The 19721-nt window shown below is 38.5% G+C and overlaps 1 protein-coding gene across 4 annotated transcripts in view; it reads left to right on the forward strand.

The window, feature by feature from the left end:
- Positions 1-19721, forward strand: part of NEBL (nebulette) — a 249483-nt gene that overhangs the window by 174589 nt on the left and 55173 nt on the right. For 3 of the 4 annotated variants that reach the window (XM_050971276.1, XM_050971278.1, XM_050971277.1), the window contains 4 exons: positions 6320-6421; positions 8010-8111; positions 14753-14860; positions 16386-16490. The exons of the other annotated variant lie outside the window; for it this stretch is intronic. In XM_050971276.1, the coding sequence (XP_050827233.1) occupies positions 6320-6421; positions 8010-8111; positions 14753-14860; positions 16386-16490 (417 nt within the window). The remainder of the gene's footprint in view (positions 1-6319; positions 6422-8009; positions 8112-14752; positions 14861-16385; positions 16491-19721) is intronic. 4 annotated transcript variants of the gene reach the window in all.

Consider the following 19721-nt stretch of genomic DNA (forward strand, 5'->3'; position numbering starts at 1 on the left):
GGGAAGCATTATGTTTGAAGAATAATTTTTTCTTCTGCTGGGAAATACCTGCAGTGGAATTCCCAGCAGTAATTTGCAGCCTGCCTTGATTACAGAATTCCCTCTTCCTGTCAAACACTGTCCATTTCTGCTGTTGGAAGCATCAGGGTGTCACACCAACAGAGCCTAGGAGCTGGGAATGTGAGTGCCTTTCCCCAGAAGCAGGAGGTTTTTTATTTGCCTAGCAGTAGGAAATGATGGTGAACTACTAGGAAAGGAAATAATTCTGGAAAGAGAGATGTGAATCCCTCTCAGAGAGGGGACTAGGAGGAATATGAGACAACTTCCTGTAGCAAATTCATCATAATTTGAGGGTTAGTATGCTAGTGCAAAACCTATTCCCCTTCTACAGCTGTATATCACCTGCTAATAGAATTAAGGAGAGCAGGTTACAGATGTGAGGATAAATGAAATTCAGTTGTTTCATCTTTCACCCTTAAAACAAGCAAAAAAAAAAAAAGGAAAGGAAATGAAGGAAAACATGGGAGGGAAGGATGTTTTGATAAATGAAAACTTTTAACAGGATGTTAGAAATAATGAAAAAAATATGAGGGAAATTATTTTCAGCCTGAGCAAACTTCAAAAAATCAAATAAGTCATCCAAATGGAACACAAAACTCTAACCAGTTAGTTTACTGTGTTTAAGAACAGATTCTTTCTGCTTGCTCATGAGTAGCTGCAGCACAATACCTATCGCACATAAAGGAGCAAGTTATGTAAATCTGGTTATTGCTCAGCAGAAGCACACATCTCTAGTGGGTAATATTTGAGCATCTTGGTGAATAGCTGAGGATTTCTTCTTTTGTAAGTACAGGTTTAATTAGGAACCATGTGAGTTTTCATCTTGGAGTAGAGCATGGAACAGCGAGCATCCCAAATATGGAGCATTTGTCTTTCCAAACCATTTCAGGGTATCTGTGTAATCACAGCTTTGAAAGTGCAGAGAAAAAGAAGGGAAACTACTGGACAGGTAGAAGGCTGAAGCTCTTTTATCCACCATTCAGCACAGTTTACCTGTGGGAGCAGAATGCATGTTTACCTACAATGCTCTGCCAACTCAATTCAACCTTTACATGGAGGGTTTGCATCTAAGAGGATTAGGATGTGTTTAAGACTATTTACTCAGCCTTTAAATAAAGCTGACATTTATACTCAACTCTGTGAAATGTGCAATTTCCTTTAAAAATTAAAACTATATTCAGCTCACCATACATTTATGCTGACATTTTGAAACTGTCATGTGCTGTAGGCCTTCACACCACTTTGAATATCATTAACATTCTGGGCATGTAATAGGCATAATTAATATGTTTGGGCAGAAACTGGGTAACAGGGAAATGCTGTAAAAACTCCTGAACAATGTAATCATGTTTAATAAAATAAATTTTGTCTTTTTTATACTTAGACTGAAGAAAATTGCTCTCAAATGAACAGAAGTAATTTATCTAATGACAGGAAATATACTTTAAAAAGAATTGAAATGCTACATAATGCTTGCAGGGAAGCATGTTTATCCAAACCAGAGTACTTTCCTCTATTAATTGTGTTTGTATTTTGTGAAGTGAATGTTAGTGATGTGACTTTGGCACACAAAGTCATTTTCAGAAGAGTGAAGTAGGGACCATCAGCTTACTTTGTGCTGAGCTGATCAGTTAACTCATCTGGAAGTCTCCAAACTTGGGACCAAAACTAAGTGGTGGTCTTAAAACAATGTCATGTCACATTTTTGCTTTATGTGTATCTGAGTATCATGTGAATGGAAGGATGTAGATGAATGGTGAAATGACATGACAACTACATTTCTAAAGCAAAGAAACCATTTGCTATGTTGGGTCCATGTGGAAGCTGCACATAGCATTTGATGAAGATACTCAAAGCTGTGCATCACAATTTTGTCTGTTCCATGACCTGGTCCATCACTGGGAATTTTGAATAGGAAAACAAGGTTAGTGTTTGTACAGCAGTTTAAATGTTCTTCTTCGTTAAAATGACTGACTCTCCTCACAACATTACATGGTGTGAAATAAAGATAAGTGATCTTCTGATTTTACAAATAAGAAAATGGCAGCACACTCATCTATGGACATTTAAAAGGCAGTTTGCACATCTGATTTTAAATTCCTGGTATCTTTTCTCTTATCTACAAAGAGTGCTTTTTTAGAAATATTAGTTGACAGCTGGGCAAACTTCTGATGTATACACTTTACACTCCACCTGAGGTCAGCAGTGATAATTTTTATGTTTCACTCACCATCTAAATTTGAATATTTAAGATGTCTGTATTGTCTTAGGAGAAAGTTGTTTTTCATTTTCAGGGTATAGTGCAGTCACAGTTGACACAAAAAAGTCCATTCTTTCTGATAAGACCAAATCAGCAGATCTTAAAGTGGATGTGCTTAAACACCATCAGTAACATACCCAAATGTTAATGTTTGTTTTGGTGCAGATCATGGTAAATTCAGGGTTCTCCTGTCTGTCTGTCTGTTCAGTATCTGTGTTAGAAAAATCACCATTCACTGACAAACTTTCTGCTGACAGTGGTTGTCAACAGCAGGTCCCCCTGGACCACTTCCAACTGGTGCTGAAAATGATGTTTACTTCTGGTGTAATTGGGACCAATCAATTTAAAGGCCCATTACTGGAAAGGATGACTGCATCCGTCTGTAATGGGCCAGAAATGTGTTTGTCTCTTTTACACAAGCCGGAAAACAGTTTTCAACATCATTTGAGCAGGAATTAGGAAAGCTGTTGCCAATGATGATTGTCACCAGCTAGTCATTTTCTTAGTGTTGATGGACCCCGAAGTGTAGATGAGAGGAAAGAGGGCAGAGACACAGCTGACAGGCCATTAGTTAGTGGACTTAACAGCTCTTAGAAAATGCTAATCAGGGGCAAACAGTAAGAGACAAAGTCTTGTGCAGACCATGTGCCCAACTTCTTGCTGAATCCTAAAGAGGGCAAAATGTGCTCATAGCTGCTTGTGTGTATTTGAGTAATTTATTATGTATTGTTTGGACTTGTTTGGTGTTGGAATAAATGAGAAGATAAAAGATTTCAAGAAAGGTCTGAATCTCTTAAACTCAGGTTTGCTTGGCTCACCATGTAGAAGTTTCTGTTTGATTGACAGTCTGAGATGTTTTGTAGTGTTGTCAGAAATCTGTTTACTTTATGGCACTGAAGTGCATTCCACTGGTAATCATGTAAGGTGAAGCATCTTGCAGACCCTGCTGGAGTAACTAGATCAGCATGTCTATCCTCAGTGGACCTTATGCATTTTTTAAGAGCTCAAGGTTTGGCCTATTAAAATCAGTCTAGTAATTATGAGCAGGCCCTGAATATTCTCCATGCTTTGCAAAAACCAGTTGCAATTCACATTTGAGTATGTGAGTATGTAATCACGTTTGGGATTAAAGATGAGGAATGATTTTTTCCAATTATTGCTTCACAATAATATTCAACAATGTAACCACTTTTTATTGTAATTTCAAACTGGGTAGAAACCCAGTTGTAATTTACTGTAATTTACTGTTTTCAGCTTCAAAACTGAAGAGGGTACATTTTTTTTCCCCTTTTAGTTGCTCCTTCTTCCTCGCTTGCATTTCCCACTGGTTGGCCATAACTGTCCATCTAGGTCTTTCACTGCTACTCTAAAATTGTTATCTCAGGTACTTTTCCTATGCAAAGTCAGCTGGAACAATTTTTTTGTGTGCTGTGGTCCTCGTGAAGTGGAGCAATTCTTGAGCCTTTGCTGATTGTGTCTTTGGTAGAGCCTGAGCGACCCTTGAAACGAAGATGGAATAAGGGCATTGTGTAATGCCAGGAAATTCCAGTCAGGGTATGAGCCTCTGGGCTGAACCAGCTCAGGACAAAAGATGGCTCCTTCTTTGGGTGCTTCTGCTGTTTCCTTTCTTTTGGTGCTTTTCCCCCCTCATGGGCTTCTTCACTTTCCATCTTCTGATGCCCATGGGTGCACACACCAAGCTGGTTGCTTTGCCCTGTCTACATCTGTTCCCCTGCTCTCTCAGAATAGCTCTGGTTTTACTGTTCTAACATAGCACTATTAAAAAAAAAAATCACTAGATGGAACAGAAGAGCAGCTGCGTAATAGAGGCCAGCAGAGTGTCCCAATGGGAGAGGGTCAGCATCCAGGGATTGAGGTTATTCAGGAAATGGGAAACATATTTTTTCTTTCTTTGGCCTACCTCTGACAAACTACTGTTCTGCTGCATAACATTTTTATTCTCACTGGAGTATGACAAGCTGCAGAATGGAGCAAATATATATTGCAGACATTTGTAAAATGCTAGATGACTTTCCCTCAGACATAAGTAATAGGTATACTGGTTTGGGTGCAGGAAGAATAATAATTCACTCAGGGAAAGATATAGCAATTGGCCTTGCATCTAATATAATTGGAAATGGTGAAATATAAAGGACTGTCACTGTCTTATTTCTCCCCCCCTTCCTTTCCCCGAAATTAACCACAATCCATTATTTCATGTACTATATGATCATGTCATTTGGGAGCAATAAGTGACCACATTTCCTCAACTTTATCACCACCGTTCTTGATTCTCTGATGTTAAATTCACTACGTTCCTAATTTCTATTTTGAGCACATATGCTGGCTCTTAATTTGCAATTTACATGGATCATAGGGTGCTATTCAGAAACCTGTTTCTGCTGCCTTTGTGGTTTTCACCTCACCTCATGTGGTCATTAGGATGAACAGCATATAATTAACTAAATTCATGTAAAGTCCTGAATTGCAAATGCTTCTCTCTACCTCTAGTTTCTTAAAAATTAGAGAAAATCTAAACATAACTAAAACAAAAGTTCCAGTGGTTTACACCAGCTGAAAGAATCAGCTTCTGTTTTGTATGTACGTGATAATTTGGGCTGAATGCATCAAATCTATTTATTTGTTTCTTTTATTAGTGATTACACTTGTGTGTCACGGCAGATGAAAAATTATAAGATCTATTTGTGGGCAGGCAGCCAACAGTGAAGCCTGTTTAGCTTGTCTGCTTAGCTGAAGCCATATGGACACAAAATTACTTTCCTGTTGCATGTAAAATATTTGCCAAAAAGTAAATTTTTTTTCCTTTTCTTTTTGCAATACCATTTCTATGAAGTATATTTGTCACTGACTGCTGCAGTTTATGAGTTTGTTGCATCAGAGTACCCAGAAACTTTACATTGGAAATGTATAGTTTCTTATAATAAGAAACTTCAAGCTGAGAACTTTCTTGCTGGTGAAATACTATCTTAACTTTGTGAAGCAACAAAAGGAAATCTAAAAAATTTCCCAGTAAAGGATGAAATATTCTTTTACTTTCCATTTCCTCTAAACTTTATTTTATGTTCTCCAACTTCTGCCTGAAACTTCAATTTGTCAGACACTTTTGAATACCAGGGACAGAATGTCATTAAGAATAATTCAGTAACACAGCCCTTGAAAATTGGCTTAGATTGGCACATGTGCTAGAGCAGGAAAAAGCTGGCAAACCTTGAGGAGGGAAAAGCAGGATAACTTATGGAGCTCTATAATGTCCCTGAGGTCTATGCTGCTCCTGTGATTGCTTTGCTAAACGGAGAATGTTTGGACTCTCCTATCTGTGCTTGAGCCTTCTGGCCAAAGGTTTCTGAGCCCATTCATTATGGGAGTGGCTTTTGCCCAAACAGAGTCAGTTGTGTACTGAACATGCTGGAACACTCAGCCTTCTTGTTCCCATGAGTGCACCAAGGAGCGAGTAAGTGGCGTTGTGGGGATGCTGAGGTGGAGTTGTATCACTGAGTTACATACAAGCTACATGTCTGTCTAGTACTGAGAAAGAAACTCACTGTGATAGAAATGCAGTTTTTCTTCAGTGTAGCTGCAATCTGCTAAGCTGCAGTACTCAGTATCAGAGGAGGAGCTAGTTTATATTAAAAATGGTTACAACATAGGAGAAAAAAGCAACTGTACTCTTAAAAGTCCTCTGAAATTTTATGGTAAAACCTAATATTTGTGTCTTTGCGATGCTTTTAATTTTCCACTGTGCTTCTAAGCAAAACCATTTTTCTTTTCAAATTGTATTCTATGCTTCTGAATTTCTTCCTTATCATGTTACCTTGTGTATGGGTCTTACCTTACAGTCCCTGTCAAGCAGAACCCTGTTGGAATAAATTAGGTGGAGTTCTATTTAGTTTGATGTCCGATTTGACCAGTCATTTAAAACTTTTTTATAGACTTCAAAGTTATTGTTTATTTTAAACAAAACTATGTTTTCTTTGACAGGTATCCTATAAGAAGGATGTGCAAGATACTCATAGGTACACTGAAGTGCTGAACAGACCAGACATAAAGAAGGCAACTGAGATAACAAAGATAATAAGTGATGTATGTTCTCCTTTTGCTCTATTTCTACTTTTTAGATTTGCAATTTTTTTATTCCAATCTTGATCAGATTTTTTTAGAATGCTACTGGAATTCTCAGATGTTTTGAACAGAAAACCTGCACCCCCCAAATCTGCTAGGGAGATTTGATTAAAAGAAATCCAAACATAACCAAAACAAACCAATCTTGCCTGGCAGGCTAGAAAAGTATGGGTTTCTCCTTTTTAGATGTTGACAGTATGATCTTTGCAATTATTGAAAAGTGATGTAAGAACAACATGAAAATTGCTAAAGCTGGTTATGTTTCAGCTTTATTCGTGATAACCATTCTCAAGATAAGTCATGTGCTTGCACTTCAGAAGACATCCCAAACCTTTTTTTTACCTTGATATGAGAGAAACTGGCATCTCAGGATACCCCTTCCTTTTCCCATCTCATCCAGCAGTGACAGGAAAATGTAATTCCTTGCTGTCCTTCCAAGAGCTGTGCAGATGCTACTTCTTTCATAGGGTTTCTTCTCCCTGAACTCCCCTCTCAAATTCTTTGCCCTTCCACTGTGACCTTGGCTAACAGACAGGTGAAGGAGCAGTTGAAGAAGCAGCAGTGTGTGTTGCAGTTCAGTATTTTATTGTAGACAAGTCAAATAGTATATATACTTAAAGCCCCAAGACAAGTTTTTAAGTAGTTAATTAAACGTGAGAGTGACTAGACACATTTGGAGAGACAGATGTAAGAGATTGAAATTCACCTTTCAATATTCAAGATTTTTGAAAACCACTAATTTCTACTACGTGTTATGCTCAGCATGCAAATTTACTGATTGCTGTTCAAGTGCTCTTAGAATTAGAGTGGCTTTGGGACTTTTATTTCTTCCAGTCCATTCTTATGACGTGTCCTTGCTGATTCACAGTGCTTGAGTAATGCAAGAAGCCTGTTTTAGGCAATGGGTAATTTAGATTGTGGCATTGCAAAGCACCGATTGTTGATTCATCTGTGTTCTTTTCTAATGCATTCTGGGGAAAAATTGCAGCAGTTTGCATGGGAGGCAGTTCAGCTGGAGAGATCAGGTAACATTAACCTTGCGGGACTAATTCAGCTCTGTGACACCAGCGCGGTCTCACTGACATCCAGCGAGACCCCAGTGCTAAAACTGAGGGTGGAATTTGACCTTACAGTTCAAAAAAGTTGCCTCTCAGACTAGTATTATTTCAAGAGTACTTTCAGCTGCTGCAAATCATCTTGGGTCAACTGTAGACCCTGTCATAAGAAATGCTGAGCCACTGTGACTCATTCTGCCTTGATCGGGAGGACAGTATTTCTCTGGCTTAAGCTCTGCATTTGGTTCAAATTGAATTTTGTGAATGCTGCACATTGTGTTTCCAATTAATAAATATTATATTGTTAAGGAGCTGAACACTGAGAAGGGCTTTACTCAGAGCTGATTAGAACAGTAGTGTCACTGCAGACCATTATGTGAGACTTTTTCTACTAGCTTTAATGCTTACATTTCTCTTGATAAAACAAACCCAAATAATTTATTAGAGATTCATATTTCCCCCCCCCCCCTTTTTTTTTTAAATTTATTTTTAAGGCAAAGTACAGGAAAGGAAGGGGAGAGCTGAATAAGGAGTCTGCTGTGCTTGGAAGACCTGATTTTGAACATGCTAAAGGAGTTTCAAAACTTTTAAGCCAAGTAAGATTCTCCAATATTTTACAATGATTTAATCCAAATATCTCATTCCTAGTAATGCAAAGAAATACTTAGATTTTTAGATAATTATCTCTAATGGCCTTGAAGATTATGTTCTCAAACTTTTCATTTAGCATTGCAATGACTGGTAAATTTTGGATTCTTAGGAAACCAAATACACATTTTGAAGCAAAAATACGATGAACTTTGACTACAGCTTGTCTCTTGTGGAGATGGTGTATATTTATACAGATTTTCTAGGATTTCTAAAATATTAGCTGTATATTATTTAGAGACAAATTTTGCTCCTCATTCAGTTTGAGTGGAACCTTACCCTGTGATTAATCCCACTGAAGTAACTGAGGTCTTTTGTGTAGCTGCTTGCTAATGTGAGTAATGGGAGCTGAATTTGGCCTGACATGTAAACCACCTGCCTTCCTTCCCCCTGAAACTGAACCTTTTATGTACTACTGTTATATATTAACCTCAAAAAAAAAGTCCTTACTAAAAAGAAATCTGAAATAGAAATCTTCCCTCTTCCTCTTAGTAGTTTTCTACTCATAAGATGTACACATAAGACTCTACTACAGATCATCCTGGCTTTGTGAGAACAGATTTTTCACTGCTGATCTGTTTTTTGGGGTTTTTTTCTTCCAAACCCCCCCTCCTTTTTTTTTTTTTGGTCTGAAGTAGTTCTTTAATAGTGCCTTGCATAATCCTTGCTAGTAATCCTGTCCAGCTACCCTTGGAGCTTTTGAAAATCCAGGAACTGCTCTCCTGTAAGAGGAGGATAGAGCCCTTTGATTGAAGAAGGCTATGTCAGCCTTCCCAGAGCCAAAAAACCTCTCAAGTGTAAACAGTATATATTCTAGGACAGGCTCAATATCAGTGATAGGTAAAAAATACCTGTGATTTGGCCAGATACTAAATGTCTTCCCTAGAACTAGCATAAAATGAGAATAATGTGCCATAGAGAACAAGCTGAAAAACAGTGCAGTGTCTGCAGGAGGTAGAGCTCCTTTTGCTGTTATCCTTAGATACCTGCTGCATTCACACCGTTTTAAACTTTGAAGGATTACACAAGGAGAAAAAGAAGGAAATAAATATTTTTTATTGCTATGTTGGTGACGTACCCAGAATCAAAATGAGTTTGTGTTTTTCAAATAGATTTCTGTCTTCTGTTTTATAGTGGATCATGTTCTCATTTCTCTGCTGATGGGCACGTCTGCTAAGAGATTATTTTGTGTTTAGCATTGTGCAGGCTTGGAAGTCAGCCTGTACTTTCTAGCAAGAGCCACTGTGATGCTGCTCAGACCTGAGTGTCACTTACAGGAAATGGGGCTGTCATTTAGCAAACATGTTCAATGGTTTTTAAAAGAGTCCATATCCAAATTTAGTGTTTAATGTCCTTTATATCTACTCAATGGCTGCCTACACACTCCCGTCCTTGCAGCTCACTTCTTTGAGCTTGCAGCTGCCTGTTTTTGCCAGTGAGACCAAGCTGTAACCCTTTCCAATAGCCCTCTCCATCTTCCCAAGCCTGGTACCCATGAGATTGTGGCCAACAATCACAAGTGAAAAATATCAGCTGGATCATGGGGTCCTGCAGGCTGATGAGCCAGCTACGTGGAAGGCTTCATCAATGCACTTTTTATCTCGTTTTTATTAGATGTGCTTTTTATCTTGGACAATGCAAGCTGCATCTGCAAATGCTTTATAATAGGGCCTCTTCACTGCCAGGAACTGGCATGGCAGCAGTTCTAGTTGAGATCTTCTGGGAAGGCAGCATTCACTGTGCAATTTTAACTTCTTTAGAGAGTCCAAATAGTGCAGACGGTGTGACAGGAAGGGAGAAGTTGACAAAATCCATCTTGTGTTTGGTTTATTTGTAAAGAAGATTCTTACTAAACCTTGGTGGTCTGAACTCTGCAGTCACTGGCCCTGGATCTAAGTTTTGGGGTCCTTTCTTGCATTGTCCTCTGCTCATTCTAAGCTGCTGTGGCTGCTTTGCAGTGTGTGTGGTGTGGTTTCAGAAGAGGGGGCAGCGCCTCAGCCTGACACTGCCTGCAGCAGCCTGGAGGGTGCAAGGGCTGGGCAGCTCTCAGCAGCAGGGAGTGCACTCAGCAATTCCCCCATGTCCTCTAAGGGAAGGCAGTGGCCATGAGTTGTCCAATGTTCTTATATATTATTTGAATCATTATAACACTTAGACACACTAATCATAAATCAAGAGCACAGAAAAATGAAGATGACCCCTGTGTCCAAAGAGCAGGGTGGTGGGGCAGGATGAGGAATGCACCTGTGCTAGAGGAGAGAAAGAGACCCAAATATGGGTCAGTCATTTCAGTCCTCTTCAGGCAAGGATCATGAAACAGGCTTGTAACACTTACAGGATTTAAAAAGAGTAAAATTAATGATCTCTTTATTGTCTCCAGACTTTCTGGCTTTTAGAATTTCCATTTGTTTCTCAGAAAATGGGAAGATCATAAACTTTTTGTGTTGAAAGTTGATAATCTCCCTTAATTGCATGAATCTATAAGCTGTGACATGCAGAGAAATATTAGTTATTTGACCCTCACAGTAAATTTGCAAAGTTGACAATTCTGATGGATGTAATGGGAAGAGAAGATGATAACATGTTTTAATGTGGTGCATATGGGTAGGTAATTTAGGGAGTATAGAGAACAGGAGCAAGAAGAGGTCAGGCAGTGTGGGTGTAACGAAGGGAGAAAGCAATCAAGGCAAGCAGGAAAGCAAACAAAGCGAAGAAAATAGTGTTAATGTTTGACTGGCACTCAAGGCTCTACAGAAATCACTGTTTTCTCTCTCTCTCCTTTCTTTCCTTTTTTATTTTTTATTTAACAAAGCTTTTGACAACAACAGCAGCAAAAATAATAGCTCCCAGAACTAGTATATTTACCCACAGCATGTGGTAACCCTTTTCTGTTGATTTTAAATGAAATTTAAAACAGAAACTGTGTTAGCCCTTGTGAAAACATGAAGCTTGTCAATTTGCCGAGTGTGCATTGTATAATTTGGGCTATTTTTTTCTGTTTTTTTTAATTAAAACAAGCTCTTGTTCATGCCCTCTTTATGTTTTTAATGCATTTTATTAGCTTTTTTAAAGAGCTGCTGATATGAAGTATTCCTCTTATGGTGTTCAGTAACTGGTTTGAAGGGAAATAATTTTGGGTATTCATATTTGTTGCTGAATCTGGTGCTTATTGTTTTAAGGATAAAAGTGTTAGAGGTAGAGTGTTTTTTAAAATGCACCTTCTCTGAGATTTTCAGTAACACCCCAAAGAGCTTAGGATTTTCTCAACCTTTCTTTGCATTAAACTCTGCTAGTGCTTTTAGCAATGAATGTTTCAATTTTGCTCTTTGTTTATGCTACATTTCCTTCAATATATATCTGCTCTGACAGGCTTTTTCCTTTTTTAAAGATGTTTTCATATGGTCATGAGGAAATGCTTTAGCTGCAAGTGTCTGCTTCATCATGGGATCCCAGTGGTTGAATGATTCAATTTTTGTAGTTTCTTTGTAAATCTGAACAGTGGGTGATGTCATCCACTTCTGAAATTGAACACTCCCTGTGTGAACAGCTTTGAACTACAGATTTGATTTAGGAATGTTGCTGCTAAGCTTCAAAAGACACTGCTCTGTCCAGCTGCAATTCTGACTTTTATAGGTTTTGTGCAAGGCCGATGTGAAGTATGTTTATCCAGGCCTTATTTAATTCCAGTTTGGTTTTTCAGGGATGTTGTTGTGTTAAAAGCCTGCAGAGTCTGCTCTTTCTTAAGCAGTCTTTGGAGAGCAACCTCCACGCATTTCTTTTAAATTAAACCCCCACCATATAATCTCTAAAAAAATAAACAAACTTAAGACTTTAATGAAGATGGTAAACAAGTAACTGTCCTTTTAAGCCCTAATTAAAGTAAAGCTCTTGGTTAATGATGAAGTTCGTAGATAAGTGTCCACTAACAACTGTCAATTCTACTCCCACTTGTTTGCTCTTCCACCATATTATGGCCTTGCTAAGACCTCCCCCCTTCAGATGGTTTAGAAATCATATGAGGTATTTTTCTTCCTTGTTTTTCATTCAGAACTCTTTCTCTCAGGCATGTTTCCTCTCTTTAAGTTTAAAATTCACCCTGTTCAAAAGGATGATGAATACTGCGTGCTTTCCTTCACCATGACTCATCCATGGGCTTGCTCTTCTTTCTTCACTCTCTCCCACCCCACGCTTCCTTTCAAAAGGGAGAAAGAACCAGAAAAATGTTGATAAAAGAAAAAGTGTACATCTACATAGCTGTCAATGCAACAAATCCCCTATGGCAGGTCAGTAAAATGGCTGCTGGAAGTGCCCTGGAGACACTGCCAGGGCTGTCTGATATTAGTGCGTGTGCTCCGCTTTGCCCGGAGCGACCTGTGTGATGGGGAGGGGAGCAAAGGCAGGGAGCTGAGCAGCCAGGGCAGGCAGCAGGGCCTGGGGCTGGGAGACAGCCCTGCTGTGACCAGAACATTTACACTCACCTTGCTTGGGGGGTTCCTTTAACTTTGAAACCCTCCTGCACATCAGGACACAGGGCCCTGTGAAGAGTGGGTTCAGTGGCAGCAGCGTGATCTGAAGTGACTCTAAAGAGGCTCTGTTACTGGAACCTCTGGATTGAAATGTACTGCTAAAAATATTTTAATGATGGCAAGAAATGACTGCAGCTGGAAGATGGCGAGCCAGTTGTGAGGAGAGGTCCCTTTGGCACCAATGCTTTCCCACTTAACAAGAATTTCAATACCATGTTGTGCATTTGGTCTGTGTGCACTGATTGTGGCATTTATTTGCCAGGAGAAGGCAGCCTGCAGTCGTTGGATGTTTAAAGTCTTATGCTTGGTGTTGTTGTGATGTGGGTAAAGGAGTAAAAGACAGTTTTGCTCACCCAGCTGTCTTGATCTCTGGCTTTTTGAATGGCATATTACAGCACTGCCTGATTTTCATTAGATGGCAAATTTTGGATACACCTTTTAAGAGAGAAAAGCACTCTGATTTATTCCTTCACTGCTCATACAGAGCATGGATTTGCCTTTGTATTCAGATATATGCTTTGCACTTGATCCAATGCCAAGGCAAATATCAAACAATATAAACCAGATGAATATACCAGAAGGCAATAGATACTCTCTTCTTCTGTTAGTGTGAAAGATTATGAAGTTCATCATGTGTTCAGATAAAGTTTCTCTTTAAAAGTAACAATGTTTTAGAATTTCCTTACTTGGAAAAATTAACCCAAGTGCTGGAATAATAATGTAGAGCTTGAACATATATGGCTGGTTCCTGTTTGTGTGGCTTAGTTTTGGTTTCTTGTTATCCTGATTAATGAAACTGTGGATATTGTGGCTGAAGATAATGAGATTGCCTAAGCTGAATCATGTTGAGGGTCTTTTGAGGCAAGTAAGAACTGAAAAGGAAAAAAAAACCTCTTCCCACAACTAAGGCTGAGAAAAAAAAATTGAAGATTGTTTGAGGTGGCTTAACCACTTTATCAGACATTCATGTGGGAATAGAGAAAAAAGGAGTAGGGAAGAATCCATGTATTTATTTAGTGCAGAGCGTGGTAAATTATAATGGATGTTGCATAGGCTCAGATATCAGGTGTCTGCCTAAAATTCATGAAAGCAGCATAATTCAGACTGAACTTTATTCTCCTCCATTATGCCCAGCTGTTGGAAAGAAGCAGACATGTGTGCAGAGTCTCCAGATGTTTGATGATCACTCACAAAGGGAGCAAAGGAGGGAGATATATACTATTTGTTCAATTTCATGTTTTCAGATTCTGAATTCAGTTTTCCAGCACGTTTTATGGAATTTTTGTGACTTATTTACTTTTAGTGCCAATGTCTCCCTATTTCTGTATTGCTTATTTCTTCTTACAAGTATTGTCATTCCCTCTTTTCCTTTTGAACAAGAAGAAAAAGATGGTGAAGGTGATGGCAGGCAGTCATTTAATTATGCTTCCCAGCACTGTAATGAGGTGGGCATTATCCCCAAGAAAGGACTGTACTACAGAGGGATTCCTCAGTGTCCTCTGGGAAATTTCTGGCAGAATTAAAAATAGACTGGCAGTACTGGTGGCAGTCTAGCATAGTGGGAGTGACATGTGGGCCTGGTGCTGGGAAGTTTGATTCTGGCTTCCCACTTTCAAGCAGCTGAAAAATGTACGAGCGATTTGTTTTACAAATGTGACAATTTAGTCACCTTAGAATTTTTTTTTTGTTAAAACCATAATTTTGATGTTAATTATGAATCAGAATAATCTTAGTGGAGAATTATTATTGCTGGTCAGAGAGTTCTGTTTTATTTGAATACTCATGTGAGTCATATGGTCTCGTTTCTGTTTTCTTTTGATAAGTCCTTCAGCATCAGTAATCACATATGACAGTCTTAAAATTTTAGTAAAAATCAGATACATAAAACTTAATTTGAAGCCAACACAAGACTGTCACAGGGGTGCGTAAACTGAGTTTCTTTAAAGTTTGTTTAAAGACTTGTAAATAAAGTAATTGCATTTATTAAGCTTTTTTGTAGTCTGAATTCTCTGCCTGTTTTAAGTGCTACATGTTAATATTAGACATGTTTGTTCTGGTGAAAGGTAAAATACAAAGAGAAGTTCAGTAAGGAGATGAAGAGTCACCAGTACAATCCTCTTGACAGTGCTTCCTTCAAGCAAGCACAGATTGCATCCTCCTTGGCAAGTGATGTAAGTTAATTGGGTTTGTATTTTATGTGCATTTACATCCTGAATAGCCTAACGTTTGTTGACAAGTAGAATTTCTTTTTTTCATCTTATTAATTCCTCTGAGCTACAGTCTCTGCTCTACTGTGTGTAGCAGGTACAGCATGTTATCAGTTTCTTCCTCTGCTTCTGACAGAGGGTCTGAAGAGGTTTTCATAACCATTTTAGATGAGATTGGTCTGGCTTAATTTTGTGTGTCAAAAGGTGTGACCTCTTACTCTGAGCTAATTGCTTTGTACTTGGTCCCTTTTTGTTCAGGAAAGAAATAAACATGTCTTGAGGTCAGTTCTTCTCACCTGTTAGAGGTGCCTGTCTTTAGAGGAGCAAAGTACTGTTGTCTCTCCAATAGCTGTAGAAGAAGGTTACACGAGCAGTTCAGATTTGGATGTCTGTCTTTTAGACTTCATTTTTCTGGTTGATCTTCTCAATGGTATTACAAAATACAGCAGTCACTAGGTTCAGCCATGGGTGGCTGCTGCTGGAGGCAGACTGGAGAAAACATCTATATTGAGTGATAATGCTCTTGGGATGATATATTTAAAAGTGTGTTTAATGCTGAAAATGTAATCCTCTCTTTGAGGCTATGATCCCAGATAGCCAAAAGATCAAGCCTTCATTCTTAGTCCAGCATTTCTGAAGTGTGAGGTACCATGCAATGGGAATGGGAAGGACTGGCTCTGGGAAGCATACAGAAGATTATGTAATTATTTCCAAAATCTTAATGTGTAGTAAAAAATCAGTTGAATCAGTTATTATTATAAGAAATGGGCAAATTGAAGTGAGGAACATGATACATGTGTGGAAATGACTAAAGGTACTAGTTGAAGAGATTTCTCATCCAAAATAGGTAAGGTAGCTAGTTTTCTTCCTGTGAAGTTGGGCATACAGGTCTCAGAGGAATGGAAAATCTTACTGTAGGCTGATGGGAAGTTACTTTCTGCTGCTTCATTAAGTGATTCTCTTTTGCCTTAGGTCACCATATTGCTTATATTTGCTGCAAGCAATCTATATTGGAAAAAATATCCAGGAGCACTTCCCTTTAACTACTATATATCAAACTTCTAAATTGGATGGTGTGATTCCTGAAGCTGGGAAAAAAGAATTGGAATTAAAGGTGTTTGAAACGAATAGACCCAAAGTATTGAGGAAGATACTCTTGATTTAAGAAGGAGGTGGGAAGGGAGGAGATAGGAAAAAAAAAGAAAATTAATTCTAGCCTGAGAAATGATACAAAGTGTGATTTTGTTGTAAGTGTCCTTGTTTGGAGGAAAAGTTTGAGTAGTTCCTAAGTACTTACTCAGCAGAATGAGAGCTATATTGTTCTTTCCTTTTCTTTGAAATAATGGTAGATGACCACCATCTAGTGGCTGGGAGAGGTTGTTCAGGCAAGCACTTAATATTTTCTTGTTCTGAATGGTCACACTGTAATACAGAAGCTGTGAATTGTTTTATTAATCTTTAGTTTGCATAACCTGAATTTTCTTTCCAGGTGAACTACAAGAAAGATTTAGAAAGCCTACATGATCCAGCATCTGATCTACCAAATCTGCTGCATTTAAACCATGCTTTAAATATCAGCAAAACACAGAGTGATGTAAGTTGCTTTTTTAAGAAAGACCTGAAAAATAAATCTAGTAAGGAATGTGCTGTGTATAGTCATGGTAGGAAACACATTTTGTCTCTCAAATGTAGTGGGAAATAGTGTTGTAACTGTAGTAGATGAGGGGTGTAGTGAAGAAAACCAGGTTTTTATGAAGACATATTTCAGTTACTAGAACAGATTCTGTATACTGTGGAAGAATCACACAGACTTCTGATGTTGAGTGTTGCTTTTTAAATATCAGAAACATTGACTGTTTTTCTCTTTGTTCTGAGACCTAAAATACTTCTTTCCTTGCAAATCTCATTTTGTCTAAGATCTTGATTTCATCTGCAAGTCTCTGTACAGAAGTGACCATTGTGCTGGTTTCATATTTGGACTTTTTTCATGAATGGCCTCTGGAGTGTTAGCTTACTTTAGGGCTTCTCTGGCTAAGCTTTTTTCTCCTGTCTGACTCTTTCTGACTCTTCCTTCACTGGGTCAGATGACAGGCACATGCTCCATTCTGCCACGTAGCAAGACATGGCCCTTGATGGGGCTGGTGGTCTGCTATATGGTCGTGGGGATTGAAGTAGGAAGGAAGAGCTAGGAAACCCTTGGCTCCTGTGCCATGAGGAAGGTTCTTTCTTCCTCCAAGAGCATCTGTGCTGCATGTTTGTAAGCTGGTTAGCTGCATTTGTCATCTTTGCTCCAGGAAACACAGCAGGCCTGCAGAACTGCTGTGGAGGGGCACGAGTGGGTGGTGTTGGGAGGGAAGGTTGCTCTGTGGTTGAGTGTTTCATAGACAATTAACTCTCATGAGTAGGAGCACACTAGGTCATCTTTTGAGTCAGTGCCTGCTTACGTCTAAATAATCAAAACAATCCATCTATATTTGATTTTTGTGGGTTTTTTTTTTTTTTTGAGAATTGAAGCTTTTTTTTGTCTGTCTCACTCCCTCTGTGAAGGTGACACTGGCTATCCCCTTTTGTATGAGTAATGAATGAGTTGGAGTATTTTTTTCCTGCATTCTTCATGCACTTTTTGGCCCAAATCTAGTTTCCTTCTAGTGTATGGTAAGATTGGCAGTCTTTTTTACTGATTAAATGAATCATCTTTGTCCATCCCTAAGAATGGACTTCATCAGTTTATCATCTTAGCTCTAAGAATTTAGAAGCTTTCCTTTGCAGGGCAGATCATGTCTTACAAAATGTATTTCTTCCTTTTGTCCTTGAGGGGTTGATTTATAATGTCCATGTGCTTGTCTGAGGACTCTGTAGATACTAAACCTATGATTTTCACGTTGTCCAGATCCTGCTGGGTATTTTTATTTGGTACAAGAAGAGAAATGCTTTGCCAATCCCTAAGCTCTCCACTAAATAGTTGTCTTTTAAAGAAATCCCATTTTCACAGTCCTTCATAGGTTTGATCTCCCCATGTCATCACTTTTATTTAAACACAGTTTACTCTTCTGCCTTTCTCCCTCCTTTTCCAGTACATTCCTTGTGTTCTCCTTGGCTCTCCACAGCTCATAGCAAATCTGTTTTGTAATCTGCCACCATTGTGAAAAACAGTCTTCCTGACTTCCCTGTGTTAACTGGTTTCCAAACACTGGTCTTATGGTCTGTTGGGGTTTTTTTGGTGCTTATTTTTGGTTTTGTTTTGTTTTTGTTTTTGTTTTGTTTTCTTCTGAAACACAGAGCTGGTTGCTAATTCCCTGATTTTGCTGTTTCCCTGCAGTATACCATTCTCCATTGAACTTTCTGTTTCTCATTATCTTCTGCATGACATAGCTACACCTGCACCAGTGTGACAGATTGACATCTATATGGTTAATTAAACTCATAAACTAATTTTGTTGATTGAATGAGTGGTTTTGCTTATTGACCTGAAGTGTAGAAGTGTGTGCATCTTTATGAAGCACTTATACTGTAATTTCAATGCAAGGATGTTATACAAGTCAACTTCCATGGGAATAAATTCCAACAGTTAAGAGGAAAGCTTGATGGGCACTTTGGACATAAATAAACTGATTTGAACAGGTCAAACTCATCCTGGTTTTATTACTGTGATGAGGAGGAAAATTACAAGTAGAATTCTCCCTTTATATAGTATTTCCTGCTTTCACTTGGGGTGTAGGTAATTTTCTTCCTGGTAGCATGTGCAGTGCTGTGTTTTGGATTTAAGATGGAAACAGTGTTGGTAACACACTGGTGGTTCACTTGTTGCTGAGCAGTGCTTGCACTAAGTCAAGAACTTTTCAGCTGCTTATGCAGCTCTGCCATTGAGGGGGCTGGTGGAGCATGAGAAGGTGGGAGAGGACACAGCCAGGAGAGCTGACCCAAAGTGGCCAAAGGGATATTCCTCACTCTGTAGTGGCCTTCCCAGTATATAAACTAGGGGAAAGTTGGCCAGGGGTTCCTTCTCAGGGACAGGCTGAACACTGATAGGTTGGTGATGACTGACTTTTTTTCATTTACATATTTTGGGTTTTTTTTCCCCTTGAGCTTTATTTCTCCCTCTTTTTTGTTATTTTCATTTTATTACTGTTTATTATTATTGTTAGTATTGCTTACCTTATTTAACTTATTTAACTCTTCTTATCTCAAACCACAAATTTTCTCACTTTTACCCTTTTGATTCTCTACTCATCCCACTGGGGTGAAGTGTGTGAGCAGTTGTGTAGCTGGCTGTGGTTAAACCATAACAGATATATATGTAATTCTGTATGAACTATGGAGACACAAAATTTGACACTTTGATCTATGTAGAACAGCTAGTTGAATGTTTTTCAGATTTTAAATCTGTTCCTTTTGTGGAGACTTTGAGATACTAATGAAATACAGGCTAAAAAAGGGGGAACTTAATTGTATTTCATTTTAATGAACAGGGTGAATAAATAGAATAATAAACAGGGTGAATAAATAGAATAATAAACAGGGTGAATCTGGTGCTTGTAGTTTAGCTTAATGTAGCAAAAAGTCGCGAGCTTAACTAAGTTAGTTTTATAGAATTTTAAAAAAAATTTCTTCCATTAGCTGAGGAATAGAATAAAAGTGTCTGTAGATGGAGGCAATTTTAATTTGTTTCCACTACTAAAGTCATTTTGTTGTGTGACATTTATAGTTCTTTCCACTAGGAGGCAAACCCAGACCATCATATGTGTTCCTTTGCCCTTCAAGTGCAAATAACAATGTTTATTTTCTATGGAACATAAAAACATCTGACTTTTAGATTAGCAGGAAA

Source organism: Serinus canaria, chromosome 2, assembly GCF_022539315.1.
Source record: "Serinus canaria isolate serCan28SL12 chromosome 2, serCan2020, whole genome shotgun sequence".
Classification (NCBI taxonomy): domain Eukaryota; kingdom Metazoa; phylum Chordata; class Aves; order Passeriformes; family Fringillidae; genus Serinus; species Serinus canaria.